The 20,175-nt window shown below is 35.6% G+C and overlaps 3 protein-coding genes across 3 annotated transcripts; 2 read left to right on the top strand and 1 right to left on the bottom strand.

Moving 5' to 3' along the window:
• The first annotated feature begins 4,552 nt into the window (after positions 1–4,552).
• On the top strand, positions 4,553–5,698 carry LOC139888903 (GPI-anchored protein LLG1-like). The gene is made up of 3 exons (XM_071871903.1): positions 4,553–4,781; positions 4,893–4,952; positions 5,110–5,698. Exons 1-3 carry the CDS (start codon positions 4,703–4,705, stop codon positions 5,481–5,483), a joined length of 513 nt encoding a protein of 170 aa, XP_071728004.1. The 5' UTR covers positions 4,553–4,702; the 3' UTR covers positions 5,484–5,698.
• A 135-nt stretch (positions 5,699–5,833) lies between these two features.
• Positions 5,834–7,583, top strand: LOC139888775 (pentatricopeptide repeat-containing protein At5g66520-like). The gene has a single exon (XM_071871785.1). The coding sequence runs from the start codon at positions 5,906–5,908 to the stop codon at positions 7,490–7,492; it is 1,587 nt and encodes a 528-aa protein (XP_071727886.1). The 5' UTR covers positions 5,834–5,905; the 3' UTR covers positions 7,493–7,583.
• Positions 7,584–7,608: 25 nt separating this feature from the next.
• On the bottom strand, positions 7,609–11,631 carry LOC139888835 (actin-related protein 8-like). Its single transcript, XM_071871837.1, has 12 exons — positions 11,170–11,631; positions 10,735–10,814; positions 10,487–10,557; positions 10,293–10,360; positions 10,127–10,188; positions 9,878–9,975; positions 9,617–9,698; positions 9,285–9,427; positions 9,047–9,195; positions 8,452–8,585; positions 8,254–8,372; positions 7,609–8,005 (listed from the first exon to the last, which is right to left on the bottom strand). The coding sequence occupies exons 1-12, from the start codon at positions 11,526–11,528 to the stop codon at positions 7,928–7,930; spliced, it is 1,443 nt and encodes a 480-aa protein (XP_071727938.1). The 5' UTR covers positions 11,529–11,631; the 3' UTR covers positions 7,609–7,927.
• Between the last annotated feature and the right edge of the window lie 8,544 nt (positions 11,632–20,175).

Genomic DNA, 20,175 nt, shown 5'->3' on the forward strand with positions numbered 1-20,175 from the left:
TTGTAAAGAAAGTTTGTCTTTTAAAAACGAATGCAATGTTTGTAAAATGTATCATATAGAGGTCAAATACCTCGCGATGTAATCAACTATTGTGAATCGTTTATAATGTATATGAACGGGTCCTTTCACTTTTCGACTTATATTTTTGTGCTCTATACTTTCACGAATCTGCTTTTATGTGCGTACTGAGCTAGTTTATGCTCTGGTATCTTTATTCATGATTAATTACTTTCGTTGATACCTTACAATGTGCCATTAAGTACTTAGTTACTTAACTTGATCCCCGAATGCTTTTATGACCGTTAGTGTCACTTGACGTTTAGAACGAGCTATGTGTTTTGGTACACGTTTAACTTTTGTCGTAATTGGAATATTACTACTACGTAATACTAATTGTTATTTCCTAATAACAATTACTTGGGTTTATGGTTGTTTAATTACGCTTAGTAATTTACGTATGCTCACTAGTTAGTCTTGTTGGAGTTTCTACCTTGTTGGACTTTAGCCACCATACTCTAGCTAATGGACTATTTAATTAGCCCAATTTTAATAAGTTTACGACCCATATAAATGTAAGACAAAAACCAATTTATAAGAGGGAACATACTAGCATTTTTGTTAACCATAATCACAAATGTTGCATGGGATCCTAACAACTAGCACCACCTTTAGACCACCACTAACCAAAAAGCAAAAAGGTGTCCCCCTTATTCCCTTGAAACCCCACGGCCATCACCCCCTTCACCACTATAAATACCAAGCAAATCTCACCCATTTTATACTTGATCTCATTCACATTTTACACACACTTACTCTCTAATTCTCTCTCTAGTCTTTCTCACTCTAAAAAGTGTAAGTTTTAAATTTTCTTCTTTTTCTTTTATTCTTCATAGCATCGACATCATCATCATCCTACAAGGATCAAGCTTTTTAGCTTCTTGATCTTGTTATATCTTGAAGATTCAAACTTTGATTTGAATCCTTCAAGAACATGAAAGATTCAAGCTTTCTAGCTTTGAATCTTCATTATTTTGTTAGATCTAAGTTTTCTAGCTTATGATCCCTTTATTTTGTTAAAAAGATCAAAACTTGTGTTTATGATCTTCATGTAACTTGAAGATCTAGCCTTTTGCTTTAAGGATCTTCAAGAACATTAAAAGATCCAAGCTTTCTAGCTTAGGGTTTCATTATTTTGTCAAAGATCTTAGCTTTTTAGCTTATGGTCTCATTACTTTCACTAGATCTTAGCTTTCTAGCTTATGGTCTCATTAATCTTGTAAAGATCCAAACTTTCTAGCTTAGAGTTTCTTAATACTTGAGATCTAAGTTATCATTGTAGATCTCACTTACTTGGAACCTTTTTGTGATTGTTGTGATGATAAAGATCAAGTCTTCATCATCTCATATGATGAAGATGCATAAACTTGTGTCAAAAAGACAAAGGTTGAAGCTTTATTGTGTTTATGCAATAAAGAGACAACCTTGATGTTCAAAACTTGTAGAATGTTAGCTTGTACTCTTAGTTGTGTGTTTATGGTTGAAAATTGGTCAAAGTGATGCTAAAATATCAAAGAGTTGTACACTTGAAGCTTACACGCATCAAGGATGAGAACCGTGATGAGTATCAAGCACCAAGGAACCCACCGGAGCACTTGTATGCTATTTTTCGAGGTCTGATCAGACTCCTAGAACTTCTGGAAAATTTATTTTCAGTTATTTCAGTTCGAGTAGATGACTTTTCGTTTAAGAATCGACTAAATCCGATATACGGTTTAGGATTTATAGCCTTCCGAAAATCACTACGCCCTTGTAACGACGTGCTGAAAATTCTGACCTACTCGCGCTTGAACCGTCGCCACGGTCAAACGACATCGAGTTAGGATCTGAAAATTGGAAAGCGGTTAGAGGACTCACATACGGAGCCTTAGCCACTGACCATGCGTCTTTTTGATTTATATAGAGGTCGTATCAGCTGTCCGAAGTCAGCCTTTTGTTTCGATCTCTATTCTTGTTGAAAACTTACTTTATCTTTTACGAATGATGATGATGATGATGATGATACTTAAACTAAATTTATTCACTTTTAAACCTTTGGGGACAATTTACTGACTAGTAACCTTTGACTTAGGTTGAGGACCTTTTGGATCGACCAACTTACTTGTTTGGACCGACTTACTACTTGCTTACATTGTCGTATCGATTTTACCGCACATTCACTGTGAGTTATAGCTTCCCTTTTTACTTTACTATTTTTGGGACTGAGAATACATGCGCTTTTTATGTTTTACATACTAGACACGAGTACTTAAATTTTATATATGTGTGGGTGATATAACGGCACAAAGATTCCCCTTAGCACGATAACGTTTAATCATTGGTTTTTGAACCGGTGAACGCGAATATTAGATATGGATCCATAGGGTTTGACATCCCCACTCGGGCTAGTCGCGCTAGCATTTAACGTGTGTTTGATACTTCGAGGACATACGCACTCGCCAAGTGTACTTTTAGGGGGTATTATTATTACGTTAAGTTAGTTACCGGGTGCCCACGGATAAGCATATATTTTATCATACTTATTTGAAATACTGATTTGAAATGCTGGTTGAAGCACTGAAATCTCGTGGTCTACATTACATTACTGATTACAAACAAACTATAGCTCACTAACATCCGTGTTTACCTTTTAAGCATGTATTTCTCATGTGCTTAGACGTTGTTGCTTCCGCTGTTAGACTCGCTGTTAGACTTGCTGTTATAGTCTTGGTGTTATAGACTTGCTGTTACAGACTCGCTGTGTTAGACTTCCGCTGCATTACTTAGAGATGTCTCAATCATGGAACTTTTATTTTGCATTCGCAACTTATGGTATTTTGAATAATGGCTTTGTAACGACCTTTGTGTCACGTTATCGTTTGTAAAACATTTGAAGTTGTCTTTTCATGAATGCAAAACTCGTTTTAAAACAGCATGTAGTATTATACCGTGTAATGGACCTGTTGTTGACGATTCGTACATAGGGATGACAATGGATCGGATATGGATTGGGTGGTGCCGTATCCATATCCATATCCATTTAGTTTTTGTTAATCCATATCCATATCCATATCCATTTAATTTCAGTTCATCCATCCATATCCATATCCACTGGATTAAGCGGGTTAATGGATATCCGTTGGATATTCAAAAACTGTTATAATATTTCCGAATATCTACAAAAACGTGTACTTTTTGTCGAAAATAGAACATAATTTGTTGAATTTACCATCAAACATAGATTATGACAAATTAAATGTGTAATTTGTATGTTTATCTTGTTAGATATAGGTGTTTTATTATAAAATATCATAGTTAATTTATTATATGGTTGCAAGCAAAATGTATGTGTAACAGTAAATGCATTTTTAATAGTAGACGTGTATACATATATCTATATTTATGTATTAATATATGTTTTTCGGGTTTTAATGGATATATCCATGGATGATACTTTTTCATCCATATCCATATCCATATCTATTTAGGTTCATCCATATCCGCATCCAATATCCATTTAGGTTCATCCATATCCATTAAAATCGGGTGGATCGGGTGGATATCCACTGGATCGGGTGACCATTGTCATCCCTATTCGTACATGATGGTTTGGTACGGGGCGTCACATGATCATTAGCCACGAAATAATTTTATAAACTAAATACAATAAAATATATTGAAAACGGCACAATAATCCATCAAGATTCATTTGTAAAAATCCATGGCTGGTATGGATATAATCTCATCAGTACAAAAGATGTTCACCCAGAACAGTGGTTATTATTCAAGGTAGAAATGAGTCAGCTCAACAGATTACCTCATACATTCATTGACTCAACATCTTTTCGACAAGCAGATCACCCTCTAAGCCAGTCACCAGCAACAGCTTTGGATGCTTTTGTTAAGAATACTATTCGTGAAAGAGATTTAATGGAAACCATAATCAATACAGATCCAAACAATCACATGGATGAAACATCATCAGAAGAAGAACAGTACAGGCACCCTAGAGATGATTTCGACAGTGATGAGTGGCCGGATACAGATTAAAATACGTATTTATGTATTTGTGTAATATTATGTATGCAATGATGTCATAGTGTGGTGTGATGTGTGCAATGATGTCATTAGATCAATAATTGTGAGTGATGTAAGTAATGATGTCATTAGATCAATAATTGTGAGTGATGTAAGCAATGATGTCATTACATCAATAATTGAGCTTTTACCTGATTAGCAGGTAACAAGTCATCCGGTAACCTCTTTAAGAGGTAGCAGGTCATATCCACTTTTATGGCCTATAAATATGTATTGATAGAATGGAGTTGGATCATAACTTAAAAAAAGATCACAACTTCTTCTTCCTTGTATAATAAATTACCCAGTTTATTGTAATTCTCTCCTTCTGCTTCTCTATTTTTCCAATTTGTTTTACGAGTTTCTCTCCTCACCGAGACAATCCCCTCCTAAACCCCATCACGAACCAATAGTTTCAAAACTAGTTAAAATTAAAACGTACTACTGGCCTCCGTGTTCTGGATCTCTGTCTGCTTTGCTGTCTCTACTTGAAACAAATTCCAGCTATCTATTCATCCAAATTTTGTTTAATTTCAATCCAATTTGAACTTTAATTTTAATTGCTACTGCTGTTGTTCCTCATTCAATCATGAAGATTGCGATCTCCTTTCTCCTTCTGATCTGCTGCTATCTCTCTACTTGTTTCTCATCTCCAGTTTCCATTTCAGGTTTCATTTCATTAATTCAACCAACATTATTTCAATTCAAGTTATAATAATTTTGCTTTCAAGTGTTCTTAGGTCTAGTCAACTTCTGATCTTGATCTTTTATTTGTGCAGATGGTGTCTTCACTTCTGATTCTTCCTCAATTGGACGAACCCTACTTCAGGCTAAAAAACGTTAGTTTCTTACGGAGTATTATTTACCTTATAATGTTATGAATTGGTATAATTGGATTCGTTTCTGAATTAGGGTTTTAATAATATCTCTGTTAGTAGATTAATGGCATAGATTTTGTGCATATGGTGGTGATAAACTTGTTGTTTAAACTTGCAGCTTGTCCTGTCGACTTTGAATTCATGAATTACACAATTATAACTAGTAAATGCAAAGGACCAAAATACCCTGCTGATTTATGTTGTGGAGCTTTTAAAGACTTTGCCTGCCCTTATTCCGATGACTTGAACGATTTGTCTAATGAGTGTGCGTCATCGATGTTTAGTTACATCAATCTCTACGGAAACTATCCGCCTGGTTTATTTTCAAGCTTATGTAGTGACGATAAAGTTGGGCTCGTCTGCCCCGCTTTAGCACCTGGAACAGGGAAGAATAGCGTCAAAGCCGATTCCAATAACAGTTCTAAGGCTCGCAGTTCGTCTATATTGATGGCATTTTTCGGAGCTTTTATAGTCTTGTTCATATGGTTTTGAAGGGTTATGATTGATTCTAGTAACAGCCATAACATTTGCAGCCTATAAGTTCGTATGAGTTTTTGATGTTTTATCGCCAACCACGTGTATTAGATATAGATCCGGGATGAAATTCTGACATTCTTCAATGATTATATTTATTTGTTACTGTAATATCTTGCCCTTTAAAAATACAAAAAATGATTTTTATATAGAATATGTGTAAGAGGGCTTATTCTGCCTTTGTTATTTACAGTATTCTTGTGCCATTGTCTTGTTATCATGTGAACTATTAGGCAACTTGTGTGGTCCTATATTAGATGATACAAAAACCATTTGTCTTGTTGATTTTGGATAATGTTTATATGGCTGTGAATTGACAGCACATTTGAAATACTGAAATGAAAATATACTACTATCAAGACAAAAAGTAAGGAAGAAACATGGCTTCTTCTTCTTTGGTTGCTGATATGCTCATCAGGTTGAACAAAGTTAGCAGCCTACGTATGACAGCGACAGGTGTTCCGGTCCCTGTTACGTTGCTGCAAATTTGCAGAGATATAAAGGAAATTAGGCAGTTACATACACAATTAGTGGTGTCGGGATTACTTGATCGTCGGGTTAATGCAGGGAGACTAGTTGCATCTTATGTCGAGTGTGGTGAAATCGTCGAAGCTTTATCAGTGTTTCACACGATTGCTTCTCCTCATGTATATGCGTATAACACCGTTATCAGGGGCTTAACGTTTGCCAAGTGTCCACATGATTCACTTTTACTTAACGTTAAACTTTTACAAAGAAGCTTAATACCAGACAACCACACTTATGCGTATTCCTTAAAAGCGTGTGCCCATTTAAAAGCCCTTTCTGAAGGGAAACAGCTGCATGCCCAGATCATCAAGGCTGGAAAGAAACCAGACACTTATATGCACAGCTCGTTGATAAACATGTACGCAAATTCAGGTGAGTTGAGTTCTGCCGAATGTGTTCTAGCTGAGTTTGTAGAGGAAAATGTACTTGCAAAGAATTGTATGATTACCGGTTACATGAATCAGGGTCATGTTAAGCTTGCAGAACAAGTCTTTAACAAAATGTGCGAAAAAGATTCTGCATCTTGGAGTGCGATGATAACAGGATACACGGGAAACGGTATGCATATAGAGGCATTGACCATTTTTCAAGAAATGGTAGCTTGTAACGTCCCGTTAAATGAGTCAACGCTCGTTAGTGCACTTTCTGCTTGTGGACGTTTGGGAGCACTAGATCAGGGTAGATGGATACACGTTTATATTAACAGGAAGTTTGATAAAGTTAGTGTTACTCTTAATACATCTGTTGTTGACATGTACGCTAGATGCGGGTGTATTGAGTTCGCCTATGAAGTTTTCAAAAATATGCCCGAAAAAGATGTTGTGACGTGGGGAGTTATCATATCTGGATTTGCAACACACGGGCCCGCTGAAACATGCTTTCAACTTCTTGAAGAAATGGTTGCGGATGGGATACAACCGAATGAGGTTATCTTTGTAGCTATACTTACTGCCTGTTCTCATGCAGGATTAGTAGATTTGGGTTACTTATACTTGAACCAGATGATAAATGTATATAATATTAGACCTTCGGTTCATCACTATGGGTGCATGGTGGATCTTCTTGGTCGAGCTGGAAGGTTAGCCAAGGCAGAAGAACTTATTTCGACAATGGTGGAAGAACCAAATGTGGTTGTATGGGGTGCGTTACTTGGAGCTTGTAGAATACATAAAGACTTTAAGCGAGGGGAGTTTGCGTACAAGCAACTTGTTAAGTTGGAACCATGTTCAGGTGAACGGTATAAGTTAGTGAGTCACTTGTTAGCAGATACAGAAGAACAAGAACGCGTAGTTGAACTTAGAAAGGAAATATTGGATAGAAATTTAGAGACCATAAAAGGGTCAAGCTTGATTGAGGTTGATGGGGAGGTTCATAAATTTGTTGCAAATGATATAGATCATAGAAGGTATAAAGAAATATATAGTGTGTTTCAGGGATGAAAATGTGTTTTAGAAGAAGCAAGATGACCTTTTGATCTTCTCTTCAAAAAAGTTTGTATAGATTATTACAATTACATAGCCTATCAACAATGATCTAAATAAATGAAAACAATCAATTTCAAAGGTTATATGCTGCATTAAAAATATACTTGGATGATTTACAAATTGTTTCACCCACTTAACATGCTTTCATCCTTTATGATTTGACCCACATGAGATGTAACACAACCCAAAATCAAACACCAACTTCTTGGTTATAATTTATAGCATAATGTGGCTATTGTTATATGGTTCCAGTGCCCATAATAGGCATATTATGATACAAAAGCTGCACAAATTAATAACAAAACAGACCCTTATTGCCTAATGGTGGCTTATGTTGTTTTGTAACTATATAAATGTATGATGTTTTTAACTATATAAAGAACCGGAAGTTCACCATAGGAAGTTTCTTCTGGATTTGGGTCGAAAATCCTTTTTGTTGATGCACCAGGAATTCGGAAAGGTACTCAACTGCAATAAAAAGGAACGTGTGGCTATCAGCAAGAGCAAATGGATAAAATCTAGTATAAGTAACATGATTCCGCGTTAATTTTCAGAGACTGATTGAGCAAGGACCAACACCTTCATTCATTAAAAACACAGTTTGGACAACTTTGACCTGTTTCCTTATTTGCAATCTTTTTTAGTATTTATTTATTTTAAGATTTAATTACCTGTTTGACTTGTTAGAGATAACATGTATAAGTACAAGAACTTACATTGCTAAGAAGCTTAGCACCGTACCAAGCGGAATCCGCACCATATGGAGGTGGCATAACTCGTATTCCATTAGATAAGGATGGGGGAAGAAGAAAACGCAGTTCTTTATCTAATCTTTCTGCACGTGGAAATATAAAGTTTAAAAATTATTATCACTCTATGGATCACATAACTTACATATAGTTACTGATATATACCTACTAGTCCTGGTAAACACGCAGTACCCCCAGCCAAGACAATGGTTTTGAACCAAGAATCCTCAGGGGTTAATCCTGCAGCATGACATTGTTCAATGCAAAGCGCCACAGCCTGATGCAAACCAATTGCACTCCTGTTCCAAAAAGACAAAAGTACACAAGTACATTGAAATTTCATTTTTAAAAGTGGATAAAAGGTTATACACGTCGATAAATATTATAAGCGGAAAGATGAGTGGGCAGACATAATAAATAATAGAATAAAAGGGGTTAAGCTTAAAAGGGCAGGTCTGGTTGACCCACAGTTTTTTGGTCCACTCTTTAACCTTTTTAGGTATTTATATAGATAACTAATGTGTTAAATACACTTACAAATCCAATTTTATCGCAATACTTATATAGACATCTAATTGAACGATTTAGGATGTTGGATGCATTTAAAAACATTGAACAACCTTAGACCTGTTTCATTTATAGGTAATACTCATCTATTTGACCTGTTTGAGATTAAACATGGCCAAAGGCAACCTATTTATAAGTAAATGGGTCAAAATTGCCATCTCGGGTCAAAAGGAGTGAGGATATATGTACGTACAATCCTGCAATGCGTGGCTGGAATAAAATCTCTCCTGTCCGATAACGTTCTTGTGAGAGAGTAAACCGACCCTCAACGGGAACGTCATATGACGCTTCTGTATCCTTTCGCAATTCAGCCCCGTAGTCAACAGCAACATAACAAAGTTTCTGCATGGCAATTTAGACAAATACCGTTAGACCTTATGATAAAATATTCAGGTACTATTTGCCGCAACAACTGATACAAAGATACTTACCTCTTTCAGAGTGCGCACTGTGTATAACGAAGAAAAATGCAGATTTCTATGCTGCATTTGTTCCCTAAGATAACCAGTAAGCTTTAAAGCTCCAACTCCCAAAGGTTCCACACCCACTTTGTGCATTATCTTACCATGTAAAACTGGAAATACCAAATCAAGATTTATATGACAACAAGGTTTTAAACGACTTTATACATACACAAACGTTTTTTCTTTCATCTGTTCCGATAATTTAACAAGATTATTTATGCAATAAAGGGTACAAAGCTTGCTACATAATTGTCTATCAGTTCTGATGGTAGGGTGAAGAATTGAGAAATTTAGCATACTTGGTACAATGGATGTTTGATGAAATCCGATGTTGACAAGAATCCCGGAAGTTTTTCTTGCGGCAAACAAAGATAAAATTGCCTGCACGTCACACAACAGTAACATTAGGGAGCATGATGCAGAAATCAATACTTATCCTGTGAAAATATGATAGTCCCAATTCTATAAAAAACCACTATAAAATTTGAAGATAGATAATAAGGTATGACTATTGTCTTATGAAATGAAAGAACGAATAAGGTGTAAACATTTTGTCAGACCTGGCTGACTGCACAGACCGAAGGAACATTCATGTCAAACATTGTTGTGTAGACGGCTTCTTTTAGTTGGCGTCTCGCATTTTTAGCCTCTTGTGTGGCTAAATCATATTCACAAAAGAACAATTACAAAGTAGAATTTAATCATCACATCACAGACATTGAAAATAATGTGATCCACACAATATAATCAAAACTGTTTGCAGTTTCTATTTACTAATATTCTTTTTCAAAAGATTTTTTGAATCTTACCACCGTACTGGGACATTGGAATTGATACAACCGTTGGCTGTGAAGATGATTTCACTTGCATCCTACAGTATCAGACGAAAGGATAATAATAAAAACCAAATGATAATTACAATTTCGCTTGTAAGTATTAAGATCAAGTGGAAAAGTAATTCACACAGAAGAATACCTGCTATAAATAGTTGCGAAAAAATGGCGAAGCTTAGAGTACAATGGAGAGTCAATATTACCAAATTCCTACACAAACAATCAATTATATCAAAATAATAATTTCTTTTGTACCATATACGAGTAACAAATAAGAAAAAACTCACAACAATTATATCAAGTGCCATTTGCAATATCGTTATAGTCGTCACTTACCAAAAATGTTGCGGCCCGTCCAGATGGAGAATCATATTTGCTCCAACCAAATTTGCAATAGCCAGAACCACCTTTTTTTTTTCCAATGTGAAAAAATATATTAACAATAGCCAAAAAGGCAAAGTACAATACATGTGCAGTAGTAATTAACTACCCATAAAGCAAAACAATGACTAATACAAATCCAATACTAACTACACATAAAAGAAATACAGCATTAGTAAAAGAACTCAAAAATAGAAAGATACCATCAATGATAATAGAACCAGGAACTCGTGCTCGTTGACCATATATATGCATAAACGATTGTCTCTGAGAAGGATATGTTCTGCACTCACAAGTAAAACAAGCCGTACATATCAGGTTACTTTTCACACTTGATTGTAAATTGTAACACTTATGCTAACTCACAGTTATAAATGAAATCGTTACAGTTAATAAATTTTTATAAGTTATAATTTACCTTTATCTGTTTTCAGGGCTGATTAATGATATGGAACACTAATATGATAAATGTTTATATGCTTACTTTTTGAACATAATCAGATTAATAATTACGTAATTTTAACTAATTTACCACATAAGCGTTTTCAATCCCAAACATCCTCTTATCCTCTTATGACATAATAATGATATCAATTACAAATTACAAATTAAAAATTCAAAATGATATGAAAACATACCGAAGAGGATAACCAGAGCGTAAGCTAGTCTCTGCGAAAAACATCGTGTCCCAAGGATCTTTCTGATTTTGAAGGTAAGATATCCACAACATATTATCAGAAACAATTAATTTCCATGATTTACAAATAACTGTAAGCTTAGCCGCTTCTTTCGGTCCAATTAACTTCAGGATTTGCATAAACACGTCAAGCGGAACTCGATCGAATTCTCCGGTGGATAACGAACACATGATCGTATGATCTGATTCGGTTACATGACTTGAACTCGAGCTGTTGGAACTGGATGCCGAGGTGGAGCTGGAAATGGTTGAAGTTAATCGATTTGCAGATTCTAGAATCTTCATAAAGAAAGAAGTCATTTGTGAATCCGGTGACGGAGATTTTAACCGGAACTTTTCGCCGGCCGGGCAATCGTGGCGGGCGCTTACTTTTGTGATTTGAAGTCGTCCTAACTACTAACCATTCATGTGTTCGATTTGAAATGAACACCACACTTTCCAGTATTTATAACCCTTTCACTTTAGGTTAATTACAATAACAACTCCTATCTTTTACTTATTTACACAAGTAATCCTTAACCGTGAAATATGATTATATGAACCTTATTGTCATAAATAAAATTACAAATACTCTCTTTCTTTCAATTTAAATAAAGTGTCCGGTTTACTATTTTAATTATCCCATTATAGATGTTTATCTTGTTGTTTAACCGATAAAAAAATTACTAAGCAGATGATTAATTGATGAAAAATTAAAGTCATTAAATTATTCTAAATTTTTTTATCTAATTTATTTAGGACCATATGTCGTTCAAGCACAACAGTCCTTCTCGTTGTAACAGATCATTCGCAACACCCCTGTGGGGCAGTTGTATTGGGAATTGTTGTAGTGTTGTGGGAGCAAACCACAAAATCTACAGCGGATTGAAACATATTTCATTGGTCGGATCATTTTACTTATTCCTTTATTTAGTGAACTACTAATTATATTTTATCACAATTCTCCCTCTATACCGCAACATTGTCACGTTAGTATAAATCACCCCTCACAACATCACAACACTAGAACATTTGATTTACCACAACAAATAGTCTAAGTAAAGTAGACAAGTTAACTAAAATATAGAGTTAAACTTTAATACTCCGTACCAAATTTTCCTTACGTTATAACTATATCCGAAATAATATATAGGGTCTATTTGATTTGTAAGTATGTTTCGACTGAATTTGAAAATTGATGATACATATTTCTGGCCAACAACTTACAGGTATCAGTGCAGGTCTAAAACTCTATAACATGTTAGGGATGGCGTTTGAATTTTACTCTTGGGACAATGTCCCTGCAGACCCATATCACAGTCTAAAACTGTGGGGTAAGTCAATCTGGCGGAGCAAAACTATGAGTTGGTCCATCTAGCGCTCTGCGGCTAAGTCTTTAAGTTCTATAGTGAGAAAAATACTGTGCGAGAGGAAAAATGTGTTTTCTGTCATAAGTTTAAGTGTCCGAAAAGTGATTGCCTAAGTGTCCTATTTATAGGCATAGGAGCTCCGCGATGTTCGGAGACACGTGTCGTGTTATGATTGATTGACTTACGTAAAAAGTGTGTAACCGACTTTGTTTTATGCTGACGTGTCACATATGCGGCTCACATGTTTTATGTTTAGATATTTAGGGCTTATGCATAAAAAGCGGCTTGCAAGGCTTACACAAAACAATGAACAGCGTGAATTGTAATTCATAATGTTCTTCTTTTCGGAAACCGATGCAGGACTTTATATATAAATTGCCATTTATACTTGATGACTTTTGGGTTCATTTTACGTTATAAAGGCTATTTTATATGTTCGGATCATAGGACGCACCATAAAAATATAATTGACATTGAAATTAGGTGTATAAGAAAATGAAATTGTAAATGACGTTTATCAGAAGGGATGATATATGTATATATATACATCTATATTGTTTTGGCAACCATAAAAACTTCTTACGAGAAAGGGGCATTTTCTTTCCCTAATTTAAGATTGAAAAGGCACAAAATGGGTCAATGCCAAGTATGGGACCAGTAGTGAAAACAAATTTTTAGTAGTTGGCATGGCCTTTATAGAGAACGCTAGACAAACACGTCAACTTTATCAACTTGACTTGCACATACTTTTTTTTACCATTAAATATAATATAAAATATATAAATATATAAATTTTTTAAATATAAATATAGTTACACTGAACCTATCAAATGTCATCGTAAATTCCATGCCTTATTAGAAAAATGAAACATAAAGTTATTTAGACAAAATTGCATGAATAGTCCATATGTTATTACTTATTTTTCTCATTTAGTCCGCACGTTTTATAACTGCACAATTAGTGCTTTAAGTAATTATTCCCAATTACATTATTAACCTTAATGAAAGTTTTTTTTTTTTTTTTTTTTTTTTTTTTTTTTTTTTTTTTTAAGGTAAGTCAGGAAACCCTCCTATGAACGAGCACATTGGCTCCCCCATAGAAGGTAAAACCTCGGGTAATCAAGCCCCCGAGCGCGAGACCTGATACCGGGTGAAGTGCACATTATACGCACCCTCTAGTCACACTCTCTTTTTGAACAATTTGGCATAGCCAAGAATTGAACCCGGGTGGTGTGCTTCATTGGGCAACTCGGTGGCCACTCAGGCAAGCCTGAATGATTAGCCTTAATGAAAGTTAACTGTCCGTTAAGTTGCATTCATGTGCTGGTCACGTGCTGAAATCCAAATAATAAAGCTTTCCAAATTAATTTTGGAAAACCTTTGAGAGATACATGTAAAGTCCCCACAAAAGTGTTTCATTTGTTGTTCTCCAACGATTGACCGGGAATGACTTAGCAGGACTTTTTAGAAATTAATTGTAACTCTGCAAATTAAATGGTTCCTCTTGTAAGCAAATTGGCTACTCTCGTAATTTGTGAATAATTCATATCAATTACGGAGCATTTATTACGGTACTTTAAAATGTACAAAGTAAAATTAAGGGAGTTGGCACACTACGTATTTGCATAAAACAAATAGCACATGTTTGAATAAACGAGAGGTTGTGCAGCGGAATAAAAATACACAATCACGGGTTAATTGTGTCTCAATTGATCAATAATTTTACGACGTAATGATGGCAGAATTTAGGTTAGGCTCGATACCATGTTGAATAATATGACAATACCCATTAAAGTTATGTACGTGTTCCATATCATCAGGATATATAAGGATTAGAATTAAAGGTTAGAATACGATTAGGGTTACAATATTAGACAATAAACTGTATGCTACACAAAGTAATCAACTATCTAACAGTATGGTTCGGGAGATGTGGAGCTGGTTGCATGGGTTATAAGCACGTGACAACACATGAGTGTAACTTAATGGACAGTTTGATTTCGTTAGGGATAATCCGATAATGATATAATTAGGAATAACTAATGACTTTAGGGTCTAATTGTGCAGTTATAAGTTGAGAGGGATGGAATGAATAAAAAGTGATAAAACAAGGACTATTTAAACAATTTTGCCAATTATTTCTTTAGTAGTACAGAGTGGAGTATATGATAACGACAAGCGAACTCATCATTCTAAGAATAAAACTTTTTTGTTTTAATGGGTAAATTGAATGAATGATGATGATTATTATCAAAGAAATATGCTAGTATTTCTCAACAACCACTTTTTGTTTGTATCGCTTAGCTAAAACGCCGTTGAAATCCCATGTGGCATGCAAGCCACGCTTAAAACTCAAGTACTGAGGCGTGGGATTGATTAATTTTGGAGGTGCCAGTTGGATGGGAACCAACTGGCGTTAGAATAAATTTAATACTTTTATATTATTTTAAAACTATAATTTTATCCCTTTTTAAATATTTTACCAATTATATTTTAACACATTATTTTAACACTTCTAACTCACACCAAAAAATTACACCACCAGTACTTCAAAAAAAAAAAAAAACTCACACATCATAGTCATTAAAAAAAGACAAAAAACAATCCACACCACCAACCCCTCTCTCCCCTTATCAAAGATGTTACTCAATTAACTATGAATATTACCTCTTTCACTGTTTTGACCATGGTTTCATTTTTCAAAGCACCACAACGTGGAAGGTCACATACCTAATTATTTTTCTTCAAATTTGCCCTTTTTCATTGGTTTGAAATAATCATAATCATATCATATAAAATATAAATATAAATATAATTTTAACGTTATCTACTAAACTTCCTCTCAGATATTCGAAACACAAATTAACAACTTCGTCTCACTATAAACCGTTTCTGTAATCGGTGTAAGATGATGAATAAGAGATTGAATAGTTCACTTTTTTTTTTTAAGACAAGTTGTTGGCATTGAATACTCTCATTTGTCACGCACGCACGCGCTTTCGGACAGGAAACTCGAATCACATTACAAGGATCCGAACCTTATACCATCCCGAGGGGCAGGCGGTCGGACCTGAGTCCCGAATACGGGTCGGTAAAACCTTCTCCTGGGCAATTCGGCTTTTAGGAATCCCACGAATAGTTCACTTTTTAAATTAAAGTATTAACAAATTGCATTGAACAACTTATTAATGCAAAATATTTGTACAATTTAAGTGTGGATTAACACCTAAAAACATTACATAGAGGTTTCACCTTTCTTTTTCTCTAGATCGAATTTCGAGTTTTTAAATTTACCTTCCACCCCCATTGTTTTTTCCTTTTCGGGCCACAGACATCTCGCGAATGATCGGTAACCTTGCTTGTGTTTCTCCCATTTTTTTTATCTGGTTTCCTCTTGTAAGACAGTGAAATTCATAAGAATTACTTTAATATTAATATGGTATTTTCAGATAAGATAAAATCCTAAATTAAATCTTAATGGATCCAAAGCCCGTAAACAAACATGGGGCATAATACTAATCTATCAATACCCTAATAGACCCTCACAGTCCAAAAGGCAAATTCTCAAAACTTCGGGCCGTAAGAAAATGTTAAATTCTAAAAACATAAATAAACATTAATAGACTGATATTTATTGATGTGGTTGCGTATTGCTTGACTGTGGGTAATTGTTCGTGGGCCCAAGGATGCTTATTTGACACCCATTTGTACCTTTCATTTTTCCGACGGTTTTTGGTGTATACTAGCCGGGTTCAAGCCTATGTTCAGCTAAGTTTCTATTTGACGGGCCTTGATTGGAACTTGTGGTGTTTTTGTGTAGATTGTGTGACTCGTTTTTCGGGTTTGGTTGCAGTTTGCGGTGATGATTGTCGTCTTTGCTTTCAGTTGAATTCGAGAAGTCAAAGATGATTGTTAGTCAGTCATAGTTTGAAGGTGATATATGAGGGATTCAGCAGTTGTAATTTACTTGGTTTTTTTATAGCTCTTCATGGCTAAATTGTTCAATAGTAATCAATTTTTGGTTCGATGTTGCTGGTGATGTGTTTGTTTAATGTAATTGGTTTGTAATAGAGTTTAGGTTACTTTGAGATATAAAACACAGGATCTTTTTAACCAGCACATAATTAGGTATTGAAATTTATACCACTTTTTGATCCATCTACACTCTTGTCTCATAAATTCACAGTTATACTCCTAAATTAATCTACACAGAAAGTAATTTTCTCTCCTCATATCAAGAATTCTGGCATACTGTTTCAATACCTCTGTCATCCGACAACATCTCCTCGGCGGCCAGTCCACTGGCCGATGATGTTCTGATCGGCATGTCGAAGCCAAATGACTATTCGTGTACAAAGCCGTGTGATAATCGAGTTACATCTTTTTTAATCTTCAACTTCCCGGAGTCATGGTCTCGAGTAGATTGCCGGAACGTTTTTGAGAAATACGGTTCTATTCACGACGTGTTTTTTCCAAAAAAGAGATTGTCGAGCGGTCAACGTTTCGGTTTCGTTTGTTTTATTGACGTTATTGATGTCGATTCTTTCACAAAAACCTTGAACACCATACAAGTTAATGGGAGGTGGATTCGTGCCTACAAGGCCTTGGAAAGAAATGAAGGTGGACGTTCATCGTGTATGGATCGTGAGAGACAGATGAATGTCGACGGGTTTGGTGATTTCCCACCTGCTCCTTGGAGTCGTGGGATGTCCAACCCAATTAAATGGGAAGGTAAAACCTTTGTTGATTCTCTTACAGGTTCTACCCTTGGAACTAAGGTGTCTCAGATTCCTATAAATAATCGTATTGAGATAAAGGTCGGAGGTAAATACATCGAAATTAATCTTCCAGAGTCGGTGAATAATCATAATATGGTGTTTAGCTTTAACAATGATCGGCTAATTTGGTCATTGGTCGAAGTGAACAAAAATAGGGTTGCTACTGATATTGGTGAAGCTGGGAAAAACTCATTTGACAGCTCCCGTTTTTATTAGGCCAAATCAAATCATGAAAATGATACTAGTGTGGGTGATAATGTTTCATCAAGTGAGGGAGTGAAAATTAGAACCGGTAATGACGGTTACAATGGAAAATCTCGTGATGGTTTTTTCAAATTTGAACCTGCAGATGGATCGAATGTGGAACCTGCAGATGGATCGGTTGGTATTGAAGAGGGTGAGTTTATCCTGACGGATCGATTCGATATCCCTAGTCCGTCAGATGGGTCTAACGATATTCCAGTTGATTTTTCACCGGATAATTGCTTAGATGACACCACAGTTGTGTCCGGCATGTCTGATGATACTCCGGTCGATTCCTCACCGGATAATGATGGTCCGGTAATGGAGGAAGCTCAAGGATCGAGGGTGGCTAACTCGAATTCTGATGTCGGCGTTGCAAGTAACGAGGGGTATGCAGGTCTCGAGGGAAACGTGTGTACCGATAGTAATGACTGCACACGTGACTTTCCCTCCGCTCCTCAAGTTCCAACAAATTTTCAATCTAAACCTAAGCCAAAACATAACTCGCAAGATGGGCCAGCCCAATTTAAAAATTCTGATTTGGGCAATTTGGTCTCAAATGGTTTGGGCCTGGGATCACTTGATAAAAACGTGGGTGACCCCTGTTTAAACAGAAGTGCTTGCGCCGATTTGCTAGATGTGACCGCGGTTGCTCGTTTTCGTGGTAAGAAGAGAAAAGTACATCCATTGATCAAAAGTCGTTTCATTAAATATGTTTGGGGAAGGAGAAATATGAAGCGTAGAAGACGGCGGGATAATTTTTGTTGGCACGAAAGATACTTTATCGAGAACGTGATGAATGTTTCGGATGAGGATGATGATGAATCTGGTTGTTGCTCATGTTGTTCCTCCTGCGCGTCCTCGGATTCGGACTCATAGTCTTTTTATCTGTCGTCGGGTGTTTTTAATGTTTTTTCGTGCTAGAGCCCCTTTAGTGTGTCGAGCTGTGTTTGTTTAGTGCGTTTTTGTTGTGTTTCGGTGTGTGTGGTCTCGTGTGCGTATTGTGCGGGTTTTTTTTCCGGTCTAGTCTCTTATCTAGCTGCTGGCTAGTGTAATTCGTGTTCTGCTTTTTATATATAATATAAAAACTTACTTTTCTTTCAAAAAAAAAAAAGTATTGAAATTTATTTAAATAAAATATATGTTCTTAAAACTTCATCAATGCAAATTTTTTTGTGAAGTTATCAAAAGTATTAATAAAAATATCAGCATCTATATTTGAATATAAAGGTCCCCTCGCTTCGGAAAAATCTATCCCTATATTTAATGCCGGACAATTATTTCATGAAAATAACGTCCAACCTACATACCAAAATACCTAAAATAGTTTAATTTCAATTTTTAGTTCTGATTTCACGTAGATGCGTTGATTTTTGTTTATTACATGCATAACACATACGTTGAATTGATTGTGTTGTAAGCTATACAGTAACCTAGTTATCAAAGTGGGATCGTTTAACCAACCAAATATGACTCGCTATTGTTAACTACTCCGTATGTGTTATCTGTTAGTAAATTTTTTTTTTTTTTTTTTTTTTACAGTTGTTAAGACCACTCAAGGAGAATTTAACCACCCACATGTTCATCTTCTACACATTTATACCCGCCCCCAACTGCGTACCCAGAAGTAAACCCGCATCAATCCCATATGGGGCATGGACGGTAAAAACCCCCGTGACGTCCCGCCAAGTACACTTAACGGCTCCGTCACTTGGTCCCACAGCTTGATCATAACTCTAAATTGTAACGACCCGACTTTTTCGACTTGCTTTTGTGCTTTGTGCTTTCACGAAACTGCGTATTTGTGCGTACTGAGCTATATTATACTCTGGGATCTTACTACATGTGGATTACTTTCGTTTATATGTTTAAACGTGCCTTTAAGTACGTAGGTTACTTAACTTGATCCACGGAATCCTTTATGACCGTTAGTGTCACTTGACGTTTAGAACGAACTGCGTACTGTGTACACGTTTAACTTTGGTCATAATCGGAATATTATGACTACGAAACACTAATTGTTATTTTATAATAAAAATTACTTGGATTTTTGGATGCTTAATTACGTTTAGTAATTTACTAGAGCACACTAGTTAGTCTTGTTGGACTTTCTACCTTGTTGGACTTTAGCCCACCCTACACTAGCTAGTGGACTATTTAATTAGCCAAATTTTAATAAGTTAGTGACCCATATTAATGTAAGACAAATTTTCATTTATTAGAGGGAACATACTAGCATTTTTATTAACCATAATCCATAATATTGCATGAGATCCTAACATAAGCACCAACTTTAGATAACCATTAACCAAAAAGCAAAAAGGTGTCCCCCTTGTCCCCTCCCCAACCCCACGGTCACCACCACCTCCCCACACCCTCACCTTCTATAAAAATTACACACACTTACTCTCTAATTCTCTCTCTAGTCTTTCTCACTCTAAAAAGTGTAAGTTTTAAAGTTTATTCTTCTTCTTCTTCCCTTCTCATTCACGACATCATCATCATCAAGGGATCTAGCTCTTTAGCTTTTAGATCTTGTTATATCTTGTAGATTCAAACTTGGATTTGAATCCTTCA

This window comes from Rutidosis leptorrhynchoides, chromosome 1, assembly GCF_046630445.1.
Source record: "Rutidosis leptorrhynchoides isolate AG116_Rl617_1_P2 chromosome 1, CSIRO_AGI_Rlap_v1, whole genome shotgun sequence".
NCBI lineage: Eukaryota > Viridiplantae > Streptophyta > Magnoliopsida > Asterales > Asteraceae > Rutidosis > Rutidosis leptorrhynchoides.

Bases quoted from the DNA above. Each gene is read 5' to 3' on its own strand.
- LOC139888903 (XM_071871903.1), top strand. From the start codon at position 4,703: ATGAAGATTGCGATCTCCTTTCTCCTTCTGATCTGCTGCTATCTCTCT. The intron at 4,782-4,892 runs GTTTCATTTCAT...TTATTTGTGCAG, and splicing joins ATCTCCAGTTTCCATTTCAG to ATGGTGTCTTCACTTCTGAT. The intron at 4,953-5,109 runs GTTAGTTTCTTA...TTAAACTTGCAG, and splicing joins CCTACTTCAGGCTAAAAAAC to CTTGTCCTGTCGACTTTGAA.
- LOC139888775 (XM_071871785.1), top strand. From the start codon at position 5,906: ATGGCTTCTTCTTCTTTGGTTGCTGATATGCTCATCAGGTTGAACAAA.
- LOC139888835 (XM_071871837.1), bottom strand. From the start codon at position 11,528: ATGACTTCTTTCTTTATGAAGATTCTAGAATCTGCAAATCGATTAACT. The intron at 9,976-10,126 runs GTAAGATTCAAA...AATATGATTTAG, and splicing joins TCCAATGTCCCAGTACGGTG to CCACACAAGAGGCTAAAAAT. The intron at 9,699-9,877 runs GTCTGACAAAAT...TGTGACGTGCAG, and splicing joins CGGTCTGTGCAGTCAGCCAG to GCAATTTTATCTTTGTTTGC.